The sequence below is a fragment of the Cydia splendana genome, chromosome 11 (assembly GCF_910591565.1).
Source record: "Cydia splendana chromosome 11, ilCydSple1.2, whole genome shotgun sequence".
Taxonomy (NCBI): domain Eukaryota; kingdom Metazoa; phylum Arthropoda; class Insecta; order Lepidoptera; family Tortricidae; genus Cydia; species Cydia splendana.
This window is the reverse complement of record NC_085970.1, coordinates 21,204,313-21,224,828: the sequence shown is the minus strand read 5'-3', so window position 1 is coordinate 21,224,828 and position 20,516 is coordinate 21,204,313. Positions and strand designations below refer to the sequence as shown.

General features: G+C 40.7%; 2 protein-coding genes, 1 long non-coding RNA gene and 1 other non-coding gene across 4 annotated transcripts in view; 2 read left to right on the top strand and 2 right to left on the bottom strand.

Moving 5' to 3' along the window:
- The window catches only part of LOC134794972 (uncharacterized), a 33,962-nt gene extending 28,598 nt beyond the window's left edge, over window positions 1–5,364 (top strand). Inside the window, exons 7-8 of the mRNA XM_063766845.1 lie at window positions 585–762; window positions 1,696–5,364. Of these exons, the coding sequence (XP_063622915.1) occupies window positions 585–762; window positions 1,696–1,836 (319 nt within the window). The 3' untranslated portion in view covers window positions 1,837–5,364. The remainder of the gene's footprint in view (window positions 1–584; window positions 763–1,695) is intronic.
- The window catches only part of LOC134794984 (uncharacterized), a 46,871-nt gene extending 35,245 nt beyond the window's left edge, over window positions 1–11,626 (top strand). Inside the window, exon 2 of the long non-coding RNA XR_010144743.1 lies at window positions 11,533–11,626. This is a non-coding gene — a long non-coding RNA (uncharacterized LOC134794984). The remainder of the gene's footprint in view (window positions 1–11,532) is intronic.
- Window positions 6,011–20,163, bottom strand: LOC134794889 (RNA-binding protein 28). The gene is made up of 11 exons (XM_063766727.1): window positions 19,673–20,163; window positions 19,242–19,373; window positions 16,521–16,778; window positions 15,111–15,281; window positions 14,352–14,532; window positions 13,594–13,771; window positions 11,725–11,884; window positions 11,299–11,404; window positions 9,311–9,475; window positions 7,318–7,417; window positions 6,011–6,582 (listed from the first exon to the last, which is right to left on the bottom strand). The coding sequence occupies exons 1-11, from the start codon at window positions 19,935–19,937 to the stop codon at window positions 6,040–6,042; spliced, it is 2,259 nt and encodes a 752-aa protein (XP_063622797.1). The 5' UTR covers window positions 19,938–20,163; the 3' UTR covers window positions 6,011–6,039.
- LOC134795238 (U4 spliceosomal RNA) lies at window positions 12,500–12,638 on the bottom strand. Its single transcript, XR_010144796.1, has one exon. It is a non-coding gene; the product is annotated as a U4 spliceosomal RNA (small nuclear RNA).
- Window positions 20,164–20,516: the final 353 nt, after the last annotated feature.

The window sequence follows — 20,516 nt, the reverse complement described above, 5'->3', positions numbered from 1 at the left end:
GGACTGGTAATCAATGGGCCCCTTTAGTAACCCGCATACATATCAATGTGGTTCAGTGAAGGGGACGGACTGAAAATCAGCAGTGCGCAGTCAATTTGTACTGAAATGTCTAACGCAGCGTATGCTGAGCCCGTTCCTTTTGCCGCGCATGCAAACCTTTGAATGTTATCTGGTAATCTCTTTTATTTCTTTTTTGTGTGGCAATAAGTGGGTTCTTATTCTTATCTAAATCTAGATAAGTTTCTCAGACAAACATCAGACATAAGACGATAAAGATACACGTATACAGGTGGCAGGTGGTTTATCATTGTTGATAAAACAATTTGATAAATGTTTGATTTATATCTCGAGATAATGCGTTTTATATTGACCTAGGAACGACTTTGTGATCGAAATAAACGTATAACGAAATGTACTAATCTTTGAGCAATAATAGAATCCGTGTAAGCCAATTCTGTTCAACGGGGCAGGGCCACTATTTAAGGTTTTCCTGAAAAGTTTGTCCACAAAATTTTCCTTTCTGTAAGCAAAGTGTGTCGGGTCTACCTTAACCCGTTGACTTATCCCCAAAACGTAATTCACAGATACCACATGAAGGCCTTCCAAGACGCGGCGACGCGGCACTACATCCGCTCGTCGCAGATGTTCCACACGAACCCGTGCCGCGCGCCCGCGCTGTTCCTGCTGTCGCGCTCCGACCCCGTGGGCGCCGAGCGCAGCAACCGCGCCGTGCACGACAGCTGGGTGGGCATGGGCACCAAGGTACGTCGTCTGTCGCAAACAACATGGTAGTCGTTTTCAAGGTTTTCGGTGGTGCAGGTTATTTTGGAGATGGGCTCCAAGATACGTGCACCCCTGTCGTAAAATGACAGATGGTAGTCCTTTTCAAGGTTTTCGGGGGTGTAGACTTAAAATGATGGATAATCTACAATCCATGATGGCTGTGACGTACATTTTGTTAAAAATCCCCATGGCGGTCGTTTTCTAGGTTTTCAATAATCCTCAAAAACCCCTCGCGTAATTAATGGACGTCCCCTTGTTTGGGTGTGTTAGAATTTACCCTGGTATTTGCTGTTGTATATTATAAATGTTACTATTTATATATTGTTAATGTATATTCATTCATGACACTGTTAATGTTGTATTGAATTGTGAGGTCTACTTACATAATCTTTTTTTGAATTTTGATTTGTCTTATAAGCCGGGTATACATTAGGCAACTTTTGTTAATAAACACTGTTTAATGACTGTTTATAAACAGTGTTGCACGATGTTTCATCATCTCTGTAAACATGTTTATAAACAAGGATGATGAAATATTGTTGCATAAACATGTTGCTGTGCTCCCTCTAGGTGGAGAACAAGACGAAACATTCAGTTTATAAACAGATGTCATCGAGTGCGGACGTGTTTAGAAACATGGAAATAGTGTGGTCCAACACACAGAGCATACTACCTCCTCGGGCGACATCCTAGCAACAACTAAACTAGTGTGGACTGCTAAGTTTCAGAAACAGTGTTTACGGTAAACTTGTTGCAAAACATGGTGATCAAATTCATAAACAGTTTATTAACAAATGTTGCCTAATGAATACCCGGCTTTAAAGAATATTAGTTGAGTGTTGAAAGAAAAGTATAGTCAGCGATAAAAGCTCGTATCAAAGATAAAATTTTTGTCAAAACACTTTTTTCCAGTGCACCTGGAAGTGCTGGGACAAGTCCCCGCACGTGCAGCACTACACCCACCACCCGAAGGAGTACTTGGCCGCTCTGTACGAGCACCTCGACAAGTACGGGCTCGTCTCGCAGCCCGAGAAGATGCGCATGCGGTTATAACTCGAGGGCAAGTCAACCTTATGTCCAGGAAATAACGTCTAAGCTAAAAACGTGATTCAGGATGACGTGTTTAGCCGACGTCGAAGATAATTCGTCAGGTGACTACCAAATCTTATTTACTAACTAGCGACCCGCCCTGGCTTCGCACAGTTTACATAAAAGCTTAACAAATTATATACCTAACCTTCCTCAAGAATCACTCTAGTGATAGGTGAAAACCGTATGAAAATCCGTTCAGTAGTTTTTGAGTTTATCGCGAACATACAAACAGACAGACGCGGCGGCTGACTTTGTTTTATAAGGTTAAGGTTTTTTAAGGTTGCAAAAAAAAATTAAAAAAAAATTAACCTTGTTTTATTACTAGTACGATTCACTATAGCTTAGAGTTGTAGTAATTATGAATTTTGGTTTTCACCTGACGATTATGTTTACACTTGTGCACCTTACTGATTTTCAATAAGACTACCATTTTTGCAGAAAGTTCACAAAGGACGTTACTATAAGCGATGTTTTAATATATATCATATTTTCTGGACATAATGTGTATAAGGGTGGTACTCTATTCAATTTCTCTGTCCAATGTGTATTGCATCTCACATTTTGCTTTAATGAGAGAGTGACGCGCACTGACATTGGACAGGTGGAATACCACCCCTGAAGTACATATTATTAATTCTCTACATTGACACAGAACTGCAGTGAATTGTACAACGGATGTAGACTGGCCAGCGAGTCGTGTTACATAAAAGCCGTAAATTAAAAAGCCTGGAATAAAAAGTATGAAAGTCAGCTTATTTGATAGGCAAAATTGTTACTATAGTCTGTCAAGCCGGAAGTAGAAAAAAGCGGTAAATTTAAAAAATGTAGGCGCGAAGGGTAATCAATCGTCTCATAGAAAATTTGAATTTCGCGCCTTTTGCTACCGACAAACTTTTTTGACCGGCTATATAATTAGATAATATAGGTTTTTGGCACGACTTGCTGGCTAAATTCTTTTGATTTAGGAGTTTAGGCCCACCTTGTGAGCGTAAAGTCACAGTCCTAATGAAACAAGTAAAAAAAAAATTGCCAATTAAATAAAAAAAAATAGTTGGTTAGAGATGAGTTAAACATTTTTTATTGGAATTATTTTTGATATATTTTATTGGCAATATAATAATGATCTCTAAATGAAATAAAAAATGTATATTGGAAATCGATATGGACTGTGACAATAAATAGCGTAGTTTAGTAGTAATAAAGCCTTTTGTATTTTGGAGAAGTGACAATTTTAACTAGTTTCTCTTACTTTAAACGTTTTAAGGAATATTTCTGACGGCTCAATTCTACATGACCTATTTTGGAATTTTGTTCCTTAAACTTTTTATTGTAAGTCGTTAAATACGATTTAGGGCCGATACAGACGGACTACAATTTGCAGTCAGTCTGTACCAGCCCTTAGGCCTAATGCAGTAAATGTTATTTTTGACTACTATGAATGCACCTTAAGGTTTCAAACGATTTAGTGCAATAAGTATATGTTTGACTAAGTTTTCCTTAATGTATCCTATTTTTAAATCCTACGCCATCTTGTTTCTGATAATATAACCTTTCGGACACCTAAACTTGTAACAAGCTATTCCTAAAATAGGTAGAGTCAAGCTAAGCTAACTCTGTAGCGGTTTCGATAGCACAGAGTGTGCAAGTGTTATTTTAATCGTCAATATTTTCTTAGAAGTTTAACGTTTAAAATAACACGCACACTCTGTGCTATCAAAAACGCTGCAGAGTAAACTTAGCCTGACGTCCCTACAAGGTACCATTTACCGAAAAAATGGTCAGTGAGTACAATGTAAAATGAAAATGGCGATCAAAAGGCTATTATATTGTCAGAGTAGGTATGAATTTCTACGTAGGCTCGTTCGATTTAGCGAATTTATTATTATCAATATCATGGTTGAATTAAAACTTGAAAAAGAACATTTTTTATATAAAGGTGGGACTGCCGGGAATAAAGAAAAGGTTATAGAAATTAATCTTTTAACCGCCGTAGACTGACATATAAGACCATAAGACCAACATACAAAATCGGGCTCATTTCGCCGCGGTCTGATAAATAAACCTAAACTTCGTGTAACTTCGTACCGCACGAACACACTCGATGACAAATTCTATGGCGGTTAAAAGGTTAAATAGATTAGATAGTGCCTTAGTGTAAGACTCGATTATATTTAACACTTGCACGGTGTGTTGGATGGCACAATACTCTTTCACTATAATATTAATATTAATTGCAATGTTTTGAATTTTTTCTACTCATGACCATTTGTACTCCAAAGGGTAGCACTAAAGCTCTGGTATCCTAGGATAGCGGTGCCGTCATATAGCCACCGTCTCCATACAAAATACTACGACATCCATATTTGGCCGTATTATTTTGTATGGAGATGGCCGCTGTATGACGGCACCGCTATCCTAGGAAAACCGAGCATAAAGGCTCATTTAGGCGGCCCGAGAACTCGCATGCGAGTTTCATTACAATGCGGTATTTGATTGGTCGGCTGAATTGGATGTAACCAATAGTCGTCAATGAAACTAAAATCGCATACGAGTTCGCGCGCCGTCTAAATCGGCCCTAATACTAGGCTAAGACTCATAGTTTATTTTACTCCTTTTGGATCTTAAAATGTAGACAAAATCACGTGACTCCATCGCATCTCCTCCAGATGGATGTAAAGATCGGTTTTCCTAGGATAGCGGTGCCGTCATATAGCGGCCGTCTCCATACTAAATAATACGGCTAAATATGGATGTCGCAGTATTTGTATCGCTATATGACGGCACCGCTATCCTAGGAAACTAGAGCATAACTGCGTCAAAATATCGGGAGCTCGAAACAATACAAAAGGTAATCACGGTTCATATCCCGGTCGATATAAGTCTAGTGAAACTAACCGTGAATCATTCAAAACTGTTATTTAAAATTGTTTTTACCTATGAATGAGGTCCACAGCACTCAACAATGTACTCCTTTTTTTGTAAACTTATTTTTGGGTTTTTTATACTCTAACTCAGGGCTCTCCAAACCCCGGCCCGCGGGCCAAATCCAGCCCGCGACGCGTTCCAATCCGACCCGCCGACACCCAAAGCGTCCGGCCCGCGGGACCCAGGCTCCAGGGGTTCAGCCCTAACGGCAGCAACCAGATGAAATCTGTAAATCTCTTTTTAACAGAAAGATTTCGAGAAACTGGCCTTTTGTTACAAAAGTTACACTTTAAGTACAAGCGTGAATGAAATTTGAAAAAAAAAACCGATATTGTCTTTACTAACATTGGCTGGAGAAGTATAAATTTGTGATAATTATTTTCCAAGGTTTTGGGTTTTTGACTGATTTTGGTTTTCCTATGGCTACGCCGAACTGTTGAATCATTTTGTTTAGGAGTGTTTTCTCATTATAAGATTTTATATTTACCTTTATATGATTAGTATGTAGACCGTACTGTATGTCCTCTTAGAAGTATTTGAGAAATAAAAAAACTTAAAATTTAATTGTAATTTTCATATTTTAACCCTTTAGCATAGGCAAAATAATCGAAAGTTACATCTTCGATACAAAATTTGGACACCATTCTAGGGATTGACAGGGCAAGCTATGCTGGCGCCATCTGCTAAATACTTTGACCGGCCAACCCCATTATGATACATCTGAAATTTTAACAGAATTCACCGCGCAGCGCCATCTAGTGAGTTTTTTGAGTATCAAAAATAACGTCCGCTTTTATTTCGATGCCAGACCTTCCGTCTGGTACGTCGGCTGTGTGCGCTTCTTTGTGAGATTGTGAGACAAAATACACGTTGGACAGGTGGAATACCACCCTTTTACACCTACTTTCTGTGAAATAACTATTGTGCATAAAAATAACAAGACAGCGCTACAGTCGTGCTACACAGCCTATCCAATATCCATACCATAATGATAAGGCACTTTGTGTGGATATAATATAACATGTAGGGGCAACATGCTTAAAACATTAAGCGCCATTTAGACGGATCAAACTTGCATGTGATTTTCGTCACATTGCGATAGGAAAATGCTTTATATCTGAGCAATAAGAGTGAAAAAGTCGTTCGGCTTGGCTCGCATCGGCCGGCGACCCTTATTCGGGATTATAGTGTCTTTAATAAAAGAAACGCATAATACATAACATAATTTATTAACACAGCTCATCTAATATTTTTAGCGTTCCTATTGGGCCGCCTCCTCTTCTTATCCGGGTTCTTATTAATCCCCTGTTTGGGCTGTTTCACCCTCTCCCTCGCCGCCATCTTTAACTTCCAATTCCCTCCCTTCTTCTTCTCCATCTTAACCTGTTGTCTATGGATGTCCGCTTGGGTCCGTAGTTTATGGAAACTCCTCATTTTGTGCTGCGCGCCTTCTTTCGCGGTTAACCCTGAGTACTCTGTTTCTTCGTCGTCTCGCGGTTTTCTAACGAACTTGCCAGGTTCATTATGATTTTGTTTTCCTCTTTTATTAAACCCATTATGTTTAGGCTCATTTTGATTATCATTTTTGCCTGGTTTTCTCTCGAATCGTCCTTTCTTCACATAGCTCTCGTCTGGTTGTGAGGGGTGTTTCCGTTTCCTGTTTTTCTTTTTGTGTTGGTCTTCCTTATTTGCTAGGGGATTGTTGGCGATGGATTTCTCGAGCCTCTTCTTTCTGGCGTTCAGGGCGGTTCGGTCCTCGATTGAGAACGATACTATTGGTCTCTGAAAAAATAAAACATGGTAAATATCATTACAAAATAAATACTAAACTATGGAGGTCTGTGTATGGTCGAGTTCAATATCTTTACAAGCTCAAAGCGAACGTTCCAAAATAATTATATTCACGCGTAGCGACCTAGCAACGTAGCGCGCAGTGTCTTACGGTGGTATACCACTTGTCCAATGTGCATTGCACCTCAATGTGTATCTCACTCCCTCATTAAGCAAAATGTGAGACGCAAATACATATTGGACAGGTGGAATACCACCCTTAAAAGCGTATAAATATATTATTGGAAAGTGGGACTGTAAAGAGTTGTGAACCCGACCCGACTATACTAGAGTGACTTTTTCCTACTTACAATAGATGGCGCCAATGATTATTGTATTATGGCGTTTTTTACAAACGCAATTCACGCCTCAATTAGCTATCGTTTGTCTTTATCTGCCCCTTTGACTTATGTATTTGTAAGAAATGGATAATACACAAATTAACTAATTGAGGATTGTACAGTACACATAGTACAATAAAGTTGCGTAGTACAGGATGATTATACGGCGTTTTACGATGCTTTTTTGTCATTACTAACTTCAATAGGAAATATTATTAAAAGAAACGATGCATAGAGTGAACTTATGCAGCCGAGTCTTTACTCCTTTATTATTATGATCAATTTTATTGTTATTGTTTTCCAACGTCTGACAACAGATGTCGCTAGTAGGTAAAAGTATACGAACGTTATTCTTGTCGAATATGTCGGGGTTGTTGTTCAGTTTGCGCAGGCAGGCGAGTGCGTCCTCGTGCCGCGTCAACATCACGAACCCGTAGCCCTTCGACCTGCGGACACACAAAATAGTTTGTATAAATTAATAATTTGTATTAGTATAATTAGTATTCGCTTTAAGATCCATGTATTGAGTCTCGAGCGAGCGAATTATTGCATAACAGAATCACAACCGATTCACAGTTTAGTATCTCGTGTCTACTGAGACAACCTCTTCACAACCAATGCACAATAGTTATTTATGATACCAGTGCGGAAAGTAGGAAATGCGAATTACCTATTCGCACGTGTATCGTACAAAATTTTATAGTACATATGGGGCTGTCCATATATTACGTCATCGATTTTTGAGCCCCCCCCCCCCGCCTAAAATCATCCAAAAATCATGCTTCGAATGACCCCGTTTCTTTTAAACTTTCGAAATAGGCACGGAAAGTGCTCTTTCCCACACTAGTGCGGGAAAGTAGCACTATATGTACTTTAAATGTGAGTTTTACAATGGAATTAAAGTTTAATGTAAACTGCCCACTAATGCCCTGAGGTCGCGCATGACGCGGCACTCGGTCACGACGGCCTGCTTCCCTGACGCGGACACGCATATGCGGCGGAGGCGGTTGTAAACTCACGGATGCTTCCCGTCGGTGCCCACTAACGCACTGAGGTCTCGAATGACGCGGCACTCGGTCACCACGGCCTGCTTCCCCGACGCGGACACGCATATGCGGCGGAGGCGGTTGTAAACTCACGGATGCTTCCCGTCGGTGCCCACTAACGCACTGAGGTCGCGCATGACGCGGCACTCGGTCACCACGGCCTGCTTCCCCGACGCGGACACGCATACGCGGCGGAGGCGGTTGTAAACTCACGCATGCTTCCCGTCGGTGCCCACTAACGCCCTGAGGTCGCGCATGACGCGGCACTCGGTCACCACGGCCTGCTTCCCCGACGCGGACACGCATGTGCGGCGGAGGCGGTTGTAAACTCACGGATGCTTCCCGTCGCTGCCCACTAATGCCCTGAGGTCGCGCATGACGCGGCACTCGGTCACCACGGCCTGCTTCCCCGACGCGGACACGCATACGCGGCGGAGGCGGTTGTAAACTCACGGATGCTTCCCGTCGGTGCCCACTAACGCCCTGAGGTCGCGCATGACGCGGCACTCGGTCACCACGGCCTGCTTCCCCGACGCGGACACGCATGTGCGGCGGAGGCGGTTGTAAACTCACGGATGCTTCCCGTCGCTGCCCACTAATGCCCTGAGGTCGCGCATGACGCGGCACTCGGTCACCACGGCCTGCTTCCCCGACGCGGACACGCATGTGCGGCGGAGGCGGTTGTAAACTCACGGATGCTTCCCGTCGGTGCCCACTAACGCCCTGAGGTCGCGCATGACGCGGCACTCGGTCACCACGGCCTGCTTCCCCGACGCGGACACGCATACGCGGCGGAGGCGGCTGTAAACTCACGGATGCTTCCCGTCGCTGCCCACTAATGCCCTGAGGTCGCGCATGACGCGGCACTCGGTCACGACGGCCTGCTTCCCTGACGCGGACACGCATATGCGGCGGAGGCGGTTGTAAACTCACGGATGCTTCCCGTCGGTGCCCACTAACGCACTGAGGTCTCGCATGACGCGGCACTCGGTCACCACGGCCTGCTTCCCCGACGCGGACACGCATATGCGGCGGAGGCGGTTGTAAACTCACGGATGCTTCCCGTCGGTGCTCACTAATGCCCTGAGGTCGCGCATGACGCGGCACTCGGTCACGACGGCCTGCTTCCCTGACGCGGACACGCATATGCGGCGGAGGCGGTTGTAAACTCACGGATGCTTCCCGTCGGTGCCCACTAACGCACTGAGGTCTCGCATGACGCGGCACTCGGTCACGACGGCCTGCTTCCCCGACGCGGACACGCATATGCGGCGGAGGCGGTTGTACACTCACAGATGCTTCCCGTCGGTGCCCACTAATGCCCTGAGGTCGCGCATGACGCGGCACTCGGTCACGACGGCCTGCTTCCCCGACGCGGACACGCATATGCGGCGGAGGCGATTGTCGTCCGTGTTGGCAGGTAGGTTGGACACCACCAGACGGTAGCGGGATACGAATCTGGAAATTTGAAGTTCAATTTAATGTGATGTAAGTAAATAATATATTATAGGGTAAACAAGTAAGTATATGCAAAGACATATGTAACTCCGTATAAGATGAATAAAGTCTAAGAAAAAAACGTGTCTCGGAAATCAAGAAAAAGTCATTTCTCGGATAGATGGCGCACACACCTTTGGCCTATGGTCGGCTAGATGGCGTTGACGACACCGTTTTATATTTAACAATTTTAACACATAGGCACCAGTGAATGAACATGGGTCAAAATGATATAAAAATAATAAAATCATTTATCCATTTATATAATTTTTTTCGATACTTGTATACGTTTTCATTTTGAGTTTTAGTCGTGTGTCGATAGATGGCAGTAAATTTACTGTGACTACATAATTTACTATGACAGGACCCCTCTATACTATCTATTCTCTTTGGTATAGGGCAAGAATAGTGCCGCCAACCCACCACGCAAAATAGGCGCAATAATATAACGTTGAGTTGCGGAAACCAAGCCCGCGAGAACCTATAACCTGTAGGGTAAACAACGTAAATATATTAGCGCATTTTGGTGTATTCCCATTTGTCCCCTCCCCACGTAATCGCTACATGAGCTACTAAATCTACTAATATATGGGGACTAATGGGAAAACACATATTCCCATCTGTACGCGGCGGGAACAAATCGTAATACACCCATACACGCAATAAAGGACCCATTTACTCTGCGCGAGAATTGAGTACTTTTTTCAACAGATGGCGCTAGTAGTTGCAATATTTGTGAGGCCGGGACGCTAAGCAAATTGAGGTTCTTGAGTATCTGTGTCTTGCTCCGTTCGAGCGAGTAGTGTGGCCATTTCGGACGCCGAAACACCCACGGATATCTCCGTACCACAATCACTGATACGAGGGTTGCACTGAAAATGTCGGGAATAGAGAAAACTGTCGCATCTAGACGGTCAATCTTTATTTTAATACATACTTAAACTCAAACTGACCACGCATATAAATTTTCTTTTGAAAGTAATCATTCTGTAATGCACACGGCTCATAATCCCAAAGTCCTTTTTGTATGGCGATTTTGGGGCCTTAGTGGTTTTGTATGAAATTCGTGGAGTAGCCAACGGAATTGAAGTTTTTTTACATATATATATATATATATAAAAGATTTTTTTACTGTTGTCATATGAATATTTAGGAATGTCGAAATCTGCCGATATGCAACTTTTTTGGCAGTCTTTTTAATTAACAGCACAAATGCGATTTTAATTTTTGACGTCGCTTTGGAATGACATGCTTCTTTAAGATCACCCATGGGATAAAATGAAAGTGACTTTCATATTTAATTTTAACTGCAAACGAGCGTACGATGAACTCTAGTTCATAAAAAAATAACAGAAGCCCATTGTAACTTTTATTTGTTCGCTGAGGGCATATTGAAAACCGTTTAAAAATATGATCCGAAAAATCACTTGGCCAAAAATTCAAATAATGTTCGACATACAATTTTCAAATTGCCAGTAATTCTTAAATACAAATGACAACCAAATGGAATATACCTTAAAAGTTTTATAAAGAGTTACATTTTTATAAATTATATGCCTGTTTCTATTATGTTATTTCTAAGTGTCCCATTCCCGAATATTTCAGTGCGACCCTCGTAATTATTAAGTAGGTGCTGCCCCCTAGCCGGTTCGGAAGGTCTACCATCTTGTGGCCTGAAGTGGAAACTTGACCACTTCGCGCCAATCAACAGAGGCAGTCTTTTCGGTGCCAAGAATGTGTAGAGCTAGGTCAAATGGAGTCTAGATAAATGTAATAATGTGTACCTGTTGAGGTTCTTAAGCATCTGCGTCTTGCTGCGCTCGAGCGCGAGTCGCTTCGCCATGTCGGACGCAGAAACACCCACCGCTGCCTTCGTGCCCGCCACGATCACTGGTAAAACAGTCAAAAGTTGCATTTTACAAATGCTTGCAAATTACCTTACTGACCTATTTAATTCCTCGCTTCTTGGTCTTGCAGACTGAAAATTCATTTTATAATTTCACAGTTGATTCTCTGAGAAATTATCCACTCACTTGCTTTTGGTAACTGTAGCTACCAGCTGTCACCCTTATTTTATTATAATAATAGAGGTCACTGAAAAATATCAAGCATGTGAGTGGTTATAGACCCTTTTAGTTGAGATTAAAAAACGTTTTAAATACATCAAAATATTTGCAGAATAAAAAAAAACCTTAATTAAATAGGTTTACCTCCTTCTTTAACCAAGTAAAGGTTCCGATTATCCTTGGGCTGTTTGGAGGCTTTCTGCAAGCTCTCCCGCTTGAGCGCCGGCCGGGGCTGCAGCGCCTGCCCCTCCAGGCGGAGCGCGTCCGCTGGGAGAGCGAGGAAAGCTTTTGCGTCCTCTTCTTTCTACAAAAATAATAGAAAATGTTATAAAAACAAAAAGTTAAACTAGCACTAATATGTTACACAATGAAGGCCGCGAAAATATCTGGACACAGTCTTATTTGTAGAACCATAAGAGCGTGCCACATATTTTTGCGGCCTTCGGAGAGTAACATAGTATTTATTGCAGGTGACTGTACATTACGATACAAGTGCGGAGGCGAGAAATAGGAAATTCGAAACGAGTGGCGATAAATTAAAACACGACCGAAGGGAGTGTTTTAAACCGACACGAGTTGCGAATTACCTTTTCATCACACTCGCTTAGTAAATGTGGAATTGCACACAGGTTTAGCGGGAGTTATAGAAAGCGTTCTCCCTAGGGAGTTATGAAGTTTCTAGTGCCATAATTAACAGTTTTTTGTTTTTATACTTAATTTTTGTATCGCAAGTGTGATGAAAAACATTGTGTGTAACTCGGGGCGTAATAATATTACAAACTTGAGTCTAAATTGCTCCGGCAAGCCGTCGCGATTTAACTTACTCTCGTTTGCAATATATAACTTACGCCCCCCATCCCATGTTGCACAAGGTACTAATTCGCACATGTAAATGTACGAATTTTTAAATGATTTTGAGGCCTTTACGGCCATTCAAAAATTGCCATAGCGGACGGTATTTCACGTCCACACGGCGGGGTATTGGTAAAGTTTTCAACTAGCAATAATCGCACCTCGGATTAACCTCATTGGTTACGATATTGCCTCTGCGCAAAGTTAACGTTCAACCAGTATGGACGGCGGGTCATGAAACTACGGCGCACTAACGATAGCGAGATCTATCTCGACCCCAGCGCCATCTAGCGACAAATGTTGTAACTAATTTAGATATACACAAATGGTGGCGTGATTACATCCCTTGAATAATTTGTACATAGTTAAATAATTTAACTGACTAATAATTTAATTTAATTTTTAATATATATTTTTTAATTTTTTAATACTTTAATAATTTAAAGCATTATTTTACTAATTTTAATACATTTTTGGTAATTAAGGTAAGTATAAGTACTGATTTTTACATTTTTTGCTTCTAAAAAACAAGTTGAGTCAAAGTTTCGTGCTAGGTTACAAAACAACACTTCTTCCTGGATTTGTTTACCAAAGTCTGCAAATATGCTACATAATATGGATTTTTTATTTCCTACGGGATTTCCGAACAGGCTTATATTTTAGTGGGATATATTTTTTAAACAAAACGTTTTGAATTATATTTTGAATGTCGTTTTTTAGTAAATTAGGTTATTTTTTTTACTTAATAAGTTCTAAATTACCTCAAATTTGACGAACCCAGTGCCTTTAGAGTGCTCGGTCATCTTGTCCACACAGACTAGAGCGTATTGCACGGGTCCCGTGTTCTCGACGAACGCTCGTAGTTGGTCGTTGTCGACGCTGAACGGGATGTTCGTTATGAACGTGCGACCGTCCTCTGACTACCTAGGCTTTATTTTATAGATGATAAGGTTTACATTACCTCGAACTTGACGAAGCCAGAGCCTTTAGAGTGCTCGGTCATCTTGTCAACACAGACTAGAGCGTATTGCACGGGTCCCGTGTTCTCGAGGAACGCTCGTAGTTGGTCGTTGTCGACGCTGAACGGGATGTTGGTTATGGACGTGCGACGTCCTCTGTACTAACTAGGCTTTATTTTATAGGTAGTAAGGTGTAAATTACCTCAAATTTGACGAAGCCAGAGCCTTTAGAGTGCTCGGTCATCTTGTCCACACAGACTAGAGCGTATTGCACGGGTCCCGTGTTCTCGACGAACGCTCGTAGTTGGTCGTTGTCGACGCTGAACGGGATGTTCGTTATGAATACCGTGCGACCGTCCTCGGCGTCGTTAAGCTTTATTCTGGAAGTGTTTTAAGACTAGATGTATATCAGAGAACATGACACGTCACAACGATTTTTTACTATGAATTGCTATGAAATTAGTATGGGTGGTATTCCACCTGTCCAATTTGTTTGTCCAATGAGCATTGCGTCTCACTCTCTCATTGGGCAAAATGTGATGTGATACACATTGGACCAAGACATTAGACAGATGGAATACCATCCTATAAAAACGCATTTAGAGACGTCACTGAAAAGTGAAAATCCACCTTCTGTAATGAGTCTTTATTAATTTAAAATAATTCCATAACCTATGAGACACAAGTTAAATTATTTTTATAAAAATTAATGAAACCAGACGACCTGGATAAGCCCTTAAGAAATTGCATATACGAGGGAAAAGTTCACCCCATGCCCCTGTGACCTGGGTGGCCGAGCGGTTTTAGGCATCTGTCGCGATTGCAGAGGACGCTGGTTCGGTTCCAGCCTCGCCTGGAGGCCTTGGTCACTTTTTCTTTCGCTTATGACATTTATTCCAGTTTATAATTCAAAGTACAAATGCATGTTTGAATTTGTGATTGATTTTGGCAGTAACATACCGTTGCCTTTCAGCTATAGTACTGGTCTCACTCTGATTATCCATCTCCTCATCCTCCGCATCCTCATCATCTTCATCCTCCTCGCCTTCATCATCATCTCCTTCTTCTTTTTCATCACTGTCGTCATCGGCTTCTGAATCCTTTTCATCATCAGACTCCGCGGAATCTTCATCAGACTCGCCTGGAAAAAAGAGAAAAAGAAAAAAATCAATATCGATGATCTATGTCAAGGGAGTTATCTTTTATAGCCCCCGACGCAAAAAGAGGGGTGTTATATGTTTGACGCCAATGTCTGTCTGTCTGTGGCATCGTAGCTTTCCAACGGACCGATTTCGATGCGTGTTTTTAGGGTTCCTTAACCTCAAACGGGAAAAACGGAACCCTTATAGGATCACTCGTGTGTCTGTCTGTCTGCCCATTTTCTCCAAAAGTATTGGACCAATTAAGTTGAAATTTGAAAGCCTAGATTGTGTGAGTAGACTTATAAAAGTTATAAATTTTAATCTACATTATTTTCATGTAATAAATATACATTTGAGTGTTGCCTTGCCGACTGTCTTGAAACCAAAGTTTATGTTATTTGGATTAGCCTATCGGTACAGGAGTGAAAGAGACAATACGGACTAACCTAACAACAAGACATGTTTTTTTAGTTAAACGATTGCAGCGCCATCTGCATTAAGCTTTAAGCGTTTATCCTCATTGTAGCAATATTTCGTAATGCGTCTTTTGAATGTGTTGTTTGAAATATGAACTAACTTTTGACCTCCTGCTTGAGTTCATCGTTGGCGATGTTGATGGGCGGCTTGTCGTCGTCATCGCTGTCCGACTCCTCCTTCTTGACCTCGTCTTCCATCTCGATCTGCTTGTTCACCACGAACTGCATGTACTTGTCCTTCGCTACTGCCCAATCCACGGAAATCGGCCGACCTGAAACGATAATAATGGATTTTAACAAGTTACTCAATTTTGGTGCTTAGACGTAGTGTGCGTAGTTGTAAAGGGGTGTGACACTTTTATTTTAGATTTAGAGATTTACGAAATTTTATTAGAAACACGGTAATCTAAGCATTATAAGGAAATTAATTCAGGGTGGTATTCCACCTGTCCAATGTCATTGCGTCTCACTCTCTGATTAAGCAAAATGTGAGACGCAATACGCATTGGATTGGATCTATAAGATTTTTTTTTAATTCAATTTGGAGGTTTTTTCACAATTTTATTGCGAAATAAAAACTGTGATATATGGTGAAACACCCCATATGAAATTGGGTGAGTTTGGGCCTCCTCAGCGTCGCGCGTGTGCACGGAACGGGCGAGCGGGTTAACGAAAAATAGTATGAGCGCCGGAGACTGATGCGGGCGCGTACACCTGCCGGCCTAGCCAAGATGACAATAGCTATCGCTTCGACAACGAAACGCTTTGTGTCTCTCTATCACTCTTTCGTGATAGGTGCGCTCGACCCGATCTCTGGTATTTTCGATCTTCGTTTACGGTGCCGAGACATGGAGCTTGAAAAGTCGCGACAGGGCAAAAGTCGACGCTTTTGAGATGTAGTGTTGGCGAAAGCTCCTACGCATACCCTGGACGGCTATGAGAACCAATAAGTCTATCCTAGAGGAGCTGAAGATCACCACACGGTTCTCTACAAAATGTCAAGAACGCGCACTCAGCTTCTTTGGTGATATCATGCGGTCTAAAAAGCACGACCTAGAAAGGCAGATTATCTTGGGCCAAATAGAGGGCAAGCGAGCGCGAGGAAAAGCACCCACGAGATGGTCTGATGTTGTGAAGAGGGTGGTTGGCGGCAACATGCAGTGCGTGACCCATATGGCCTATGATCGCATGACACTGTGGAGACGTAGCATACATGGTCGCGATCCTCAGCAATGAGGGACCGAGGAAGAAGAAGAAGAATCACTCTTTCAAATCAGTGTGACAGTGACAGTTGCGTCTCGATCGCTACGGAGCGTTAGCGATTGGCATGTATATGCATGTATTGGGTTGCTCCGTACACCCGCGCGACGTCGCGGAGGCCCTAACTCACCCAATGAAGTGAGGGATTATCATGTGGGATCATATTTTCTCCAAATTTTAAATTAAAAAAACAACTTACAAAATGCAAAAGAAATTTTGCTAAGTTTTCAGGAGTTCCTACTGTGACTTACCTAAGTATGGCTTCATATTAGTATTCAACAGAGCCTTCTTTGCCATAGGTACATTCTTGAAATGCACAAACGCACAACCCACCAGCTTCCCGTCCGGTTTCTTCAGCAGCTTGACCTCGTGAATAGTGCCGTAGGGCTCGAAGTGCTCCCGGAGCGACTCCTCGGAGGCCTTGAAGGAGACGTTACGGACGATGAGGCGGGCATTGCGGTTTATTCTTGGTTCGTTCTTCTTTGCTTTTGAGTCTTCCGATTTTATTTCTGTAAGGAGTAATAGAACTTTTATTATCTAATAACCTATTTTAACTCAATTGTAATGGTTTTTTAGAGTCATAATGTTATGTTATTTATTTATTTAAGAAACAAACAGTTGTTTACAAAAATATTTGACCTGGAGTTTCCTTATTATATATATAAATTGCAGTCTGTAACATAAAGCAACAAAAACATAAGGTACTAGATTAGTTTGAACATATAGGTATACTCACGAGAGTCGGAGTGAAAGTAATGGGTAGTGATTAAATTACCGGAAAGAAACATAAGTAATGAAAAATTACATACTTAATTAATTACCGAAAAGCACGTTTCAGTGAATTTATGGAACAGTTAAACAAATCTAAATTATAAAGTTTTTCATTTTCGTTAAAAAGTTTACAAACACGTTTTATAAATACATTTTTTGCATAACATGTTCTACTATAGGGAACGGAAAACAGTTTTTTCTTCTGCATTGGCGCTGACGTCTACTAGGAACTCTCAAATGTATTTGATGTAGTAGTGAGGGGATTCTTCCTAACAAACTTCTTTTGTACTCGCGCCTTTTAGCTCATACTGTGACACCAAGCTGACTGAGGACCATTTAGCGCAAAGTTCAACTCGTAATTTTATGAAATTATTTTTAGTTATCAAGAGTTGCCTTATCTAGTGGGTATTGTTGCTCATAATAAAGTTTAGAAATGAATTTTGAAATGCCTCCTTTCAACTTCTTGATCTATTTTGTGTCTGTGCAACACACAAATTGATAGAACAGGTCTAGAAATTTACTCTTCAAAAAATGAAAAAAAATTGGATGAAAATTGCCAAAGTTTAGGAGCCTCTGATAAAAATAAAGTAATTGTAAGTTTCTACTTTCTACTATTACCAAGTGCCTAAAGTACGTAGTTCTTATTAAAAGGTAGAATAATAATATATTTAGAATACAACATGTTAAAATCAATATTGATGCTTAGGGGCCACTGACTTAATATTAGAAATAGACACACAGAGCGGAACAAAAACGTCAACAAAATGTGGGTCAGAATGACATTAGCGGAAAATTTGCATTGATGATAAAAACGCTTACGTAAATTTTGAGTCAAGATAAATATTTTGTACGGAAAAGAACTTACTGTCGTAAGCATTAAGTGTCAAATTTGTAAACATTAGTACCAACACTGTTAAAACTTTTAAGTCCGATGGCACTAAACGTAACGTCACCATTGTATTTACGTCAAACAACGTCAAACGAGAATAATGAACGAATAGAGTCCCTTTGGTACATTTTAATAGGTATTACTGTACAGAAAAATCAAAGTAATAAATGAAACAAATTTAATTTGATCGGGAGTTCAAATAAAATTAATTCATGGTAACAACCCTTGTAAGTTATCATAAAACAAATTTATTTTTAATAAGTAAGCATTCGTCTTTAAATACTATTTTCCTTGAAATAAATTCAACTTATTAAATAACTGTGTATTTTAGATCTACATAATAATCTTCGCGCTTTAGTTCTTTGCAATATAGTGCACGGGGACATTTAGGTCGCTACTGGTACTGATTGGTTATGGTCTTTATCAAAAAATCCTGTGGTTGTCACTGTGTTCAGACAGGTTTAGCATTTACAGTTAGTCGATGACCTTATTGGTCGTGTATATGTCGGAAACAAGGAAATGGGCTGAACACACAAGTGCCGTTTTGCCTTTGTTTAAAACTGCGTCACCCCTATCTCTTGCTATAATAGCAGTCCACTCTGCACGTCGCATAGGTTTTCTTGGAAATCTTGAATTTAAACATAATATTATATGTTACGAATTCCATATAAAAATAAAAAAGTATTAACCTCACATCGACTCATTAGATTTTTGTTCCTACACATCCCTTCTTTGGTACTAACAAAATAATTTATTCAAAACCATGAAATTACCACCAGATTACATAAATTATGTAATGCTATCCAAAGCACTAACCGAAAGAAATACATTCCATGCTTTTTCCTTGTTTTATCATTGTTATTTTTGCATATTTTTACGACATTGTTGACAACTTCACATTTGAGCGGTCCATACAAGACTAAACGAAAAAGTAACGCGTGATCTGTTTTAACGTTACTTTTGCGGGGCCATTTTTTGCGGCTGATTGGGTATCCAGTTCTTATTCTATATCAATGTTAGGGGCTATTCATAAATTACGTCATTTCAAATTAGGGGGGGGGGGAGGTCTGGACATTGGATGATATTAGCATGACGTAGGAGGAAACGGGGACATTTGAAGCATGATTTTTGGATGCCTTTGGGGGGGGGGGGGTCAAAAATCGATGACGTAATTTATGAACAGCCCCTTATGGCCTATTTGCTAAATAAGTATTTAAGTTTTTGAGAACTATAAGAACACAAATATAAGGAATTACATACCTTAAATTAGTTTTTTACTAAGTGCTAATAAATCAAACCTTGTTTCACATACCTTGAACATCATCCTTACTGTCATCTGCTGATGCTCCACTGTTTAACCTCTTTTTAGGTCCCTTCTCAGTGCCCTGATTCTGTTCTGTGTATTTGTCCTTTGAAACAGCCCACGAAACAAAGATTGGTCGACCTGGATGGATGAAAAACATTAACAACTCATTTGTTAAGTAAATTTAAATTAAACGAAACCAGTATGAGCACAAAAATAAAATAAAACATGATGTCCCATGATACTATATCACATTTCAAGGCCTAGAAATAAAATAGAATAGTGTTTATTTGAGGCAAAATAAAAGAAGATATTACATGTAACATAACTTAACATTAAGCCACGAAATAGGTTGAAGTTGTGTTACCTATAGAGTAAGTGTACTTTACCAGCGCTCAAAAGGAATAGGAACCATTAAATCCAGGCTTAACTAAACTCACCAAGAAAAGGCTTCTTATTTGTGGCTACCATAGCTTTATTAGCTTGAGGCACATGTGTAAAGTGCACGAAGCCGCATCCTACCAGCTTGCCGTCGGGTTTTTTCAACAGTTTCACTTCTTCAACAGTTCCATAAGACGCAAAGTGTTCCTTCAGAGATTCCTCTGTAGCCTTAAACGATATGTTCCGGACGATCAGCCTGGCGTTTCTGTTGACGCCGTCCTTGTACTTGGTGTTAGAGTTAACGTTACTCTCTTCTTCAGACATTTCTAAAATTTAAATTCACGTGTGCGCAATCAAAACATAACCTAACAATATTAAGGATAATGCGAGTTAACTTCGTTATTCCTTTTTGGCAACGTTATTTTTATAACACTTATTTATCACTTGTATTACTTTACTGCATTTAGATAACGTTTGAATTGCAGTAACTGTACAAAAAATCGATTTTAAAATACGCTTAACATTGCATTTGCAGCCAATGCAGTAAAGCAAGATGTCATCTTATAAAATGACATTGACACTTGACAGCAAGAAAAAAAAGTGCGTTCAAAACAAAGACATGTTCAAAATGCGTTCACGCGTACGTTCCGTTACCCTATTTTTGTTTGTCATACATAGAGGTACAATAACTAGAGATGACACGGGGGAGGGGCCAAACGACCGAACGAGATGCACTTATGGAAATTTCAGTAAGAGTAGCAGAAAGCGGTATTATTGCTTGTCCTTGTCACAGTCTCACTTTTTGTTTGTTCCCCACCAAAAATTTAGTATGGTTTATGGTGGGCAACAAATAACCCGACCGAATTACGTAGATAGATTGTTTTTGGTTTGTCGTCAGGAATG

What these genes read in the sequence shown, in the direction of transcription:
- LOC134794889 (XM_063766727.1), bottom strand. Translation starts at nt 19,937, where the DNA reads ATGTCTGAAGAAGAGAGTAACGTTAACTCTAACACCAAGTACAAGGAC. An exon ending in AAATAAGAAGCCTTTTCTTG is followed by an intron (nt 19,374 to 19,672) that starts GTGAGTTTAGTT and finishes TCATCCATCCAG; the next exon opens with GTCGACCAATCTTTGTTTCG. An exon ending in GGCACCGACGGGAAGCATCT is followed by an intron (nt 7,418 to 9,310) that starts GTGAGTGTACAA and finishes GTGTGTCCGCAG; the next exon opens with GTCGAAGGGCTACGGGTTCG.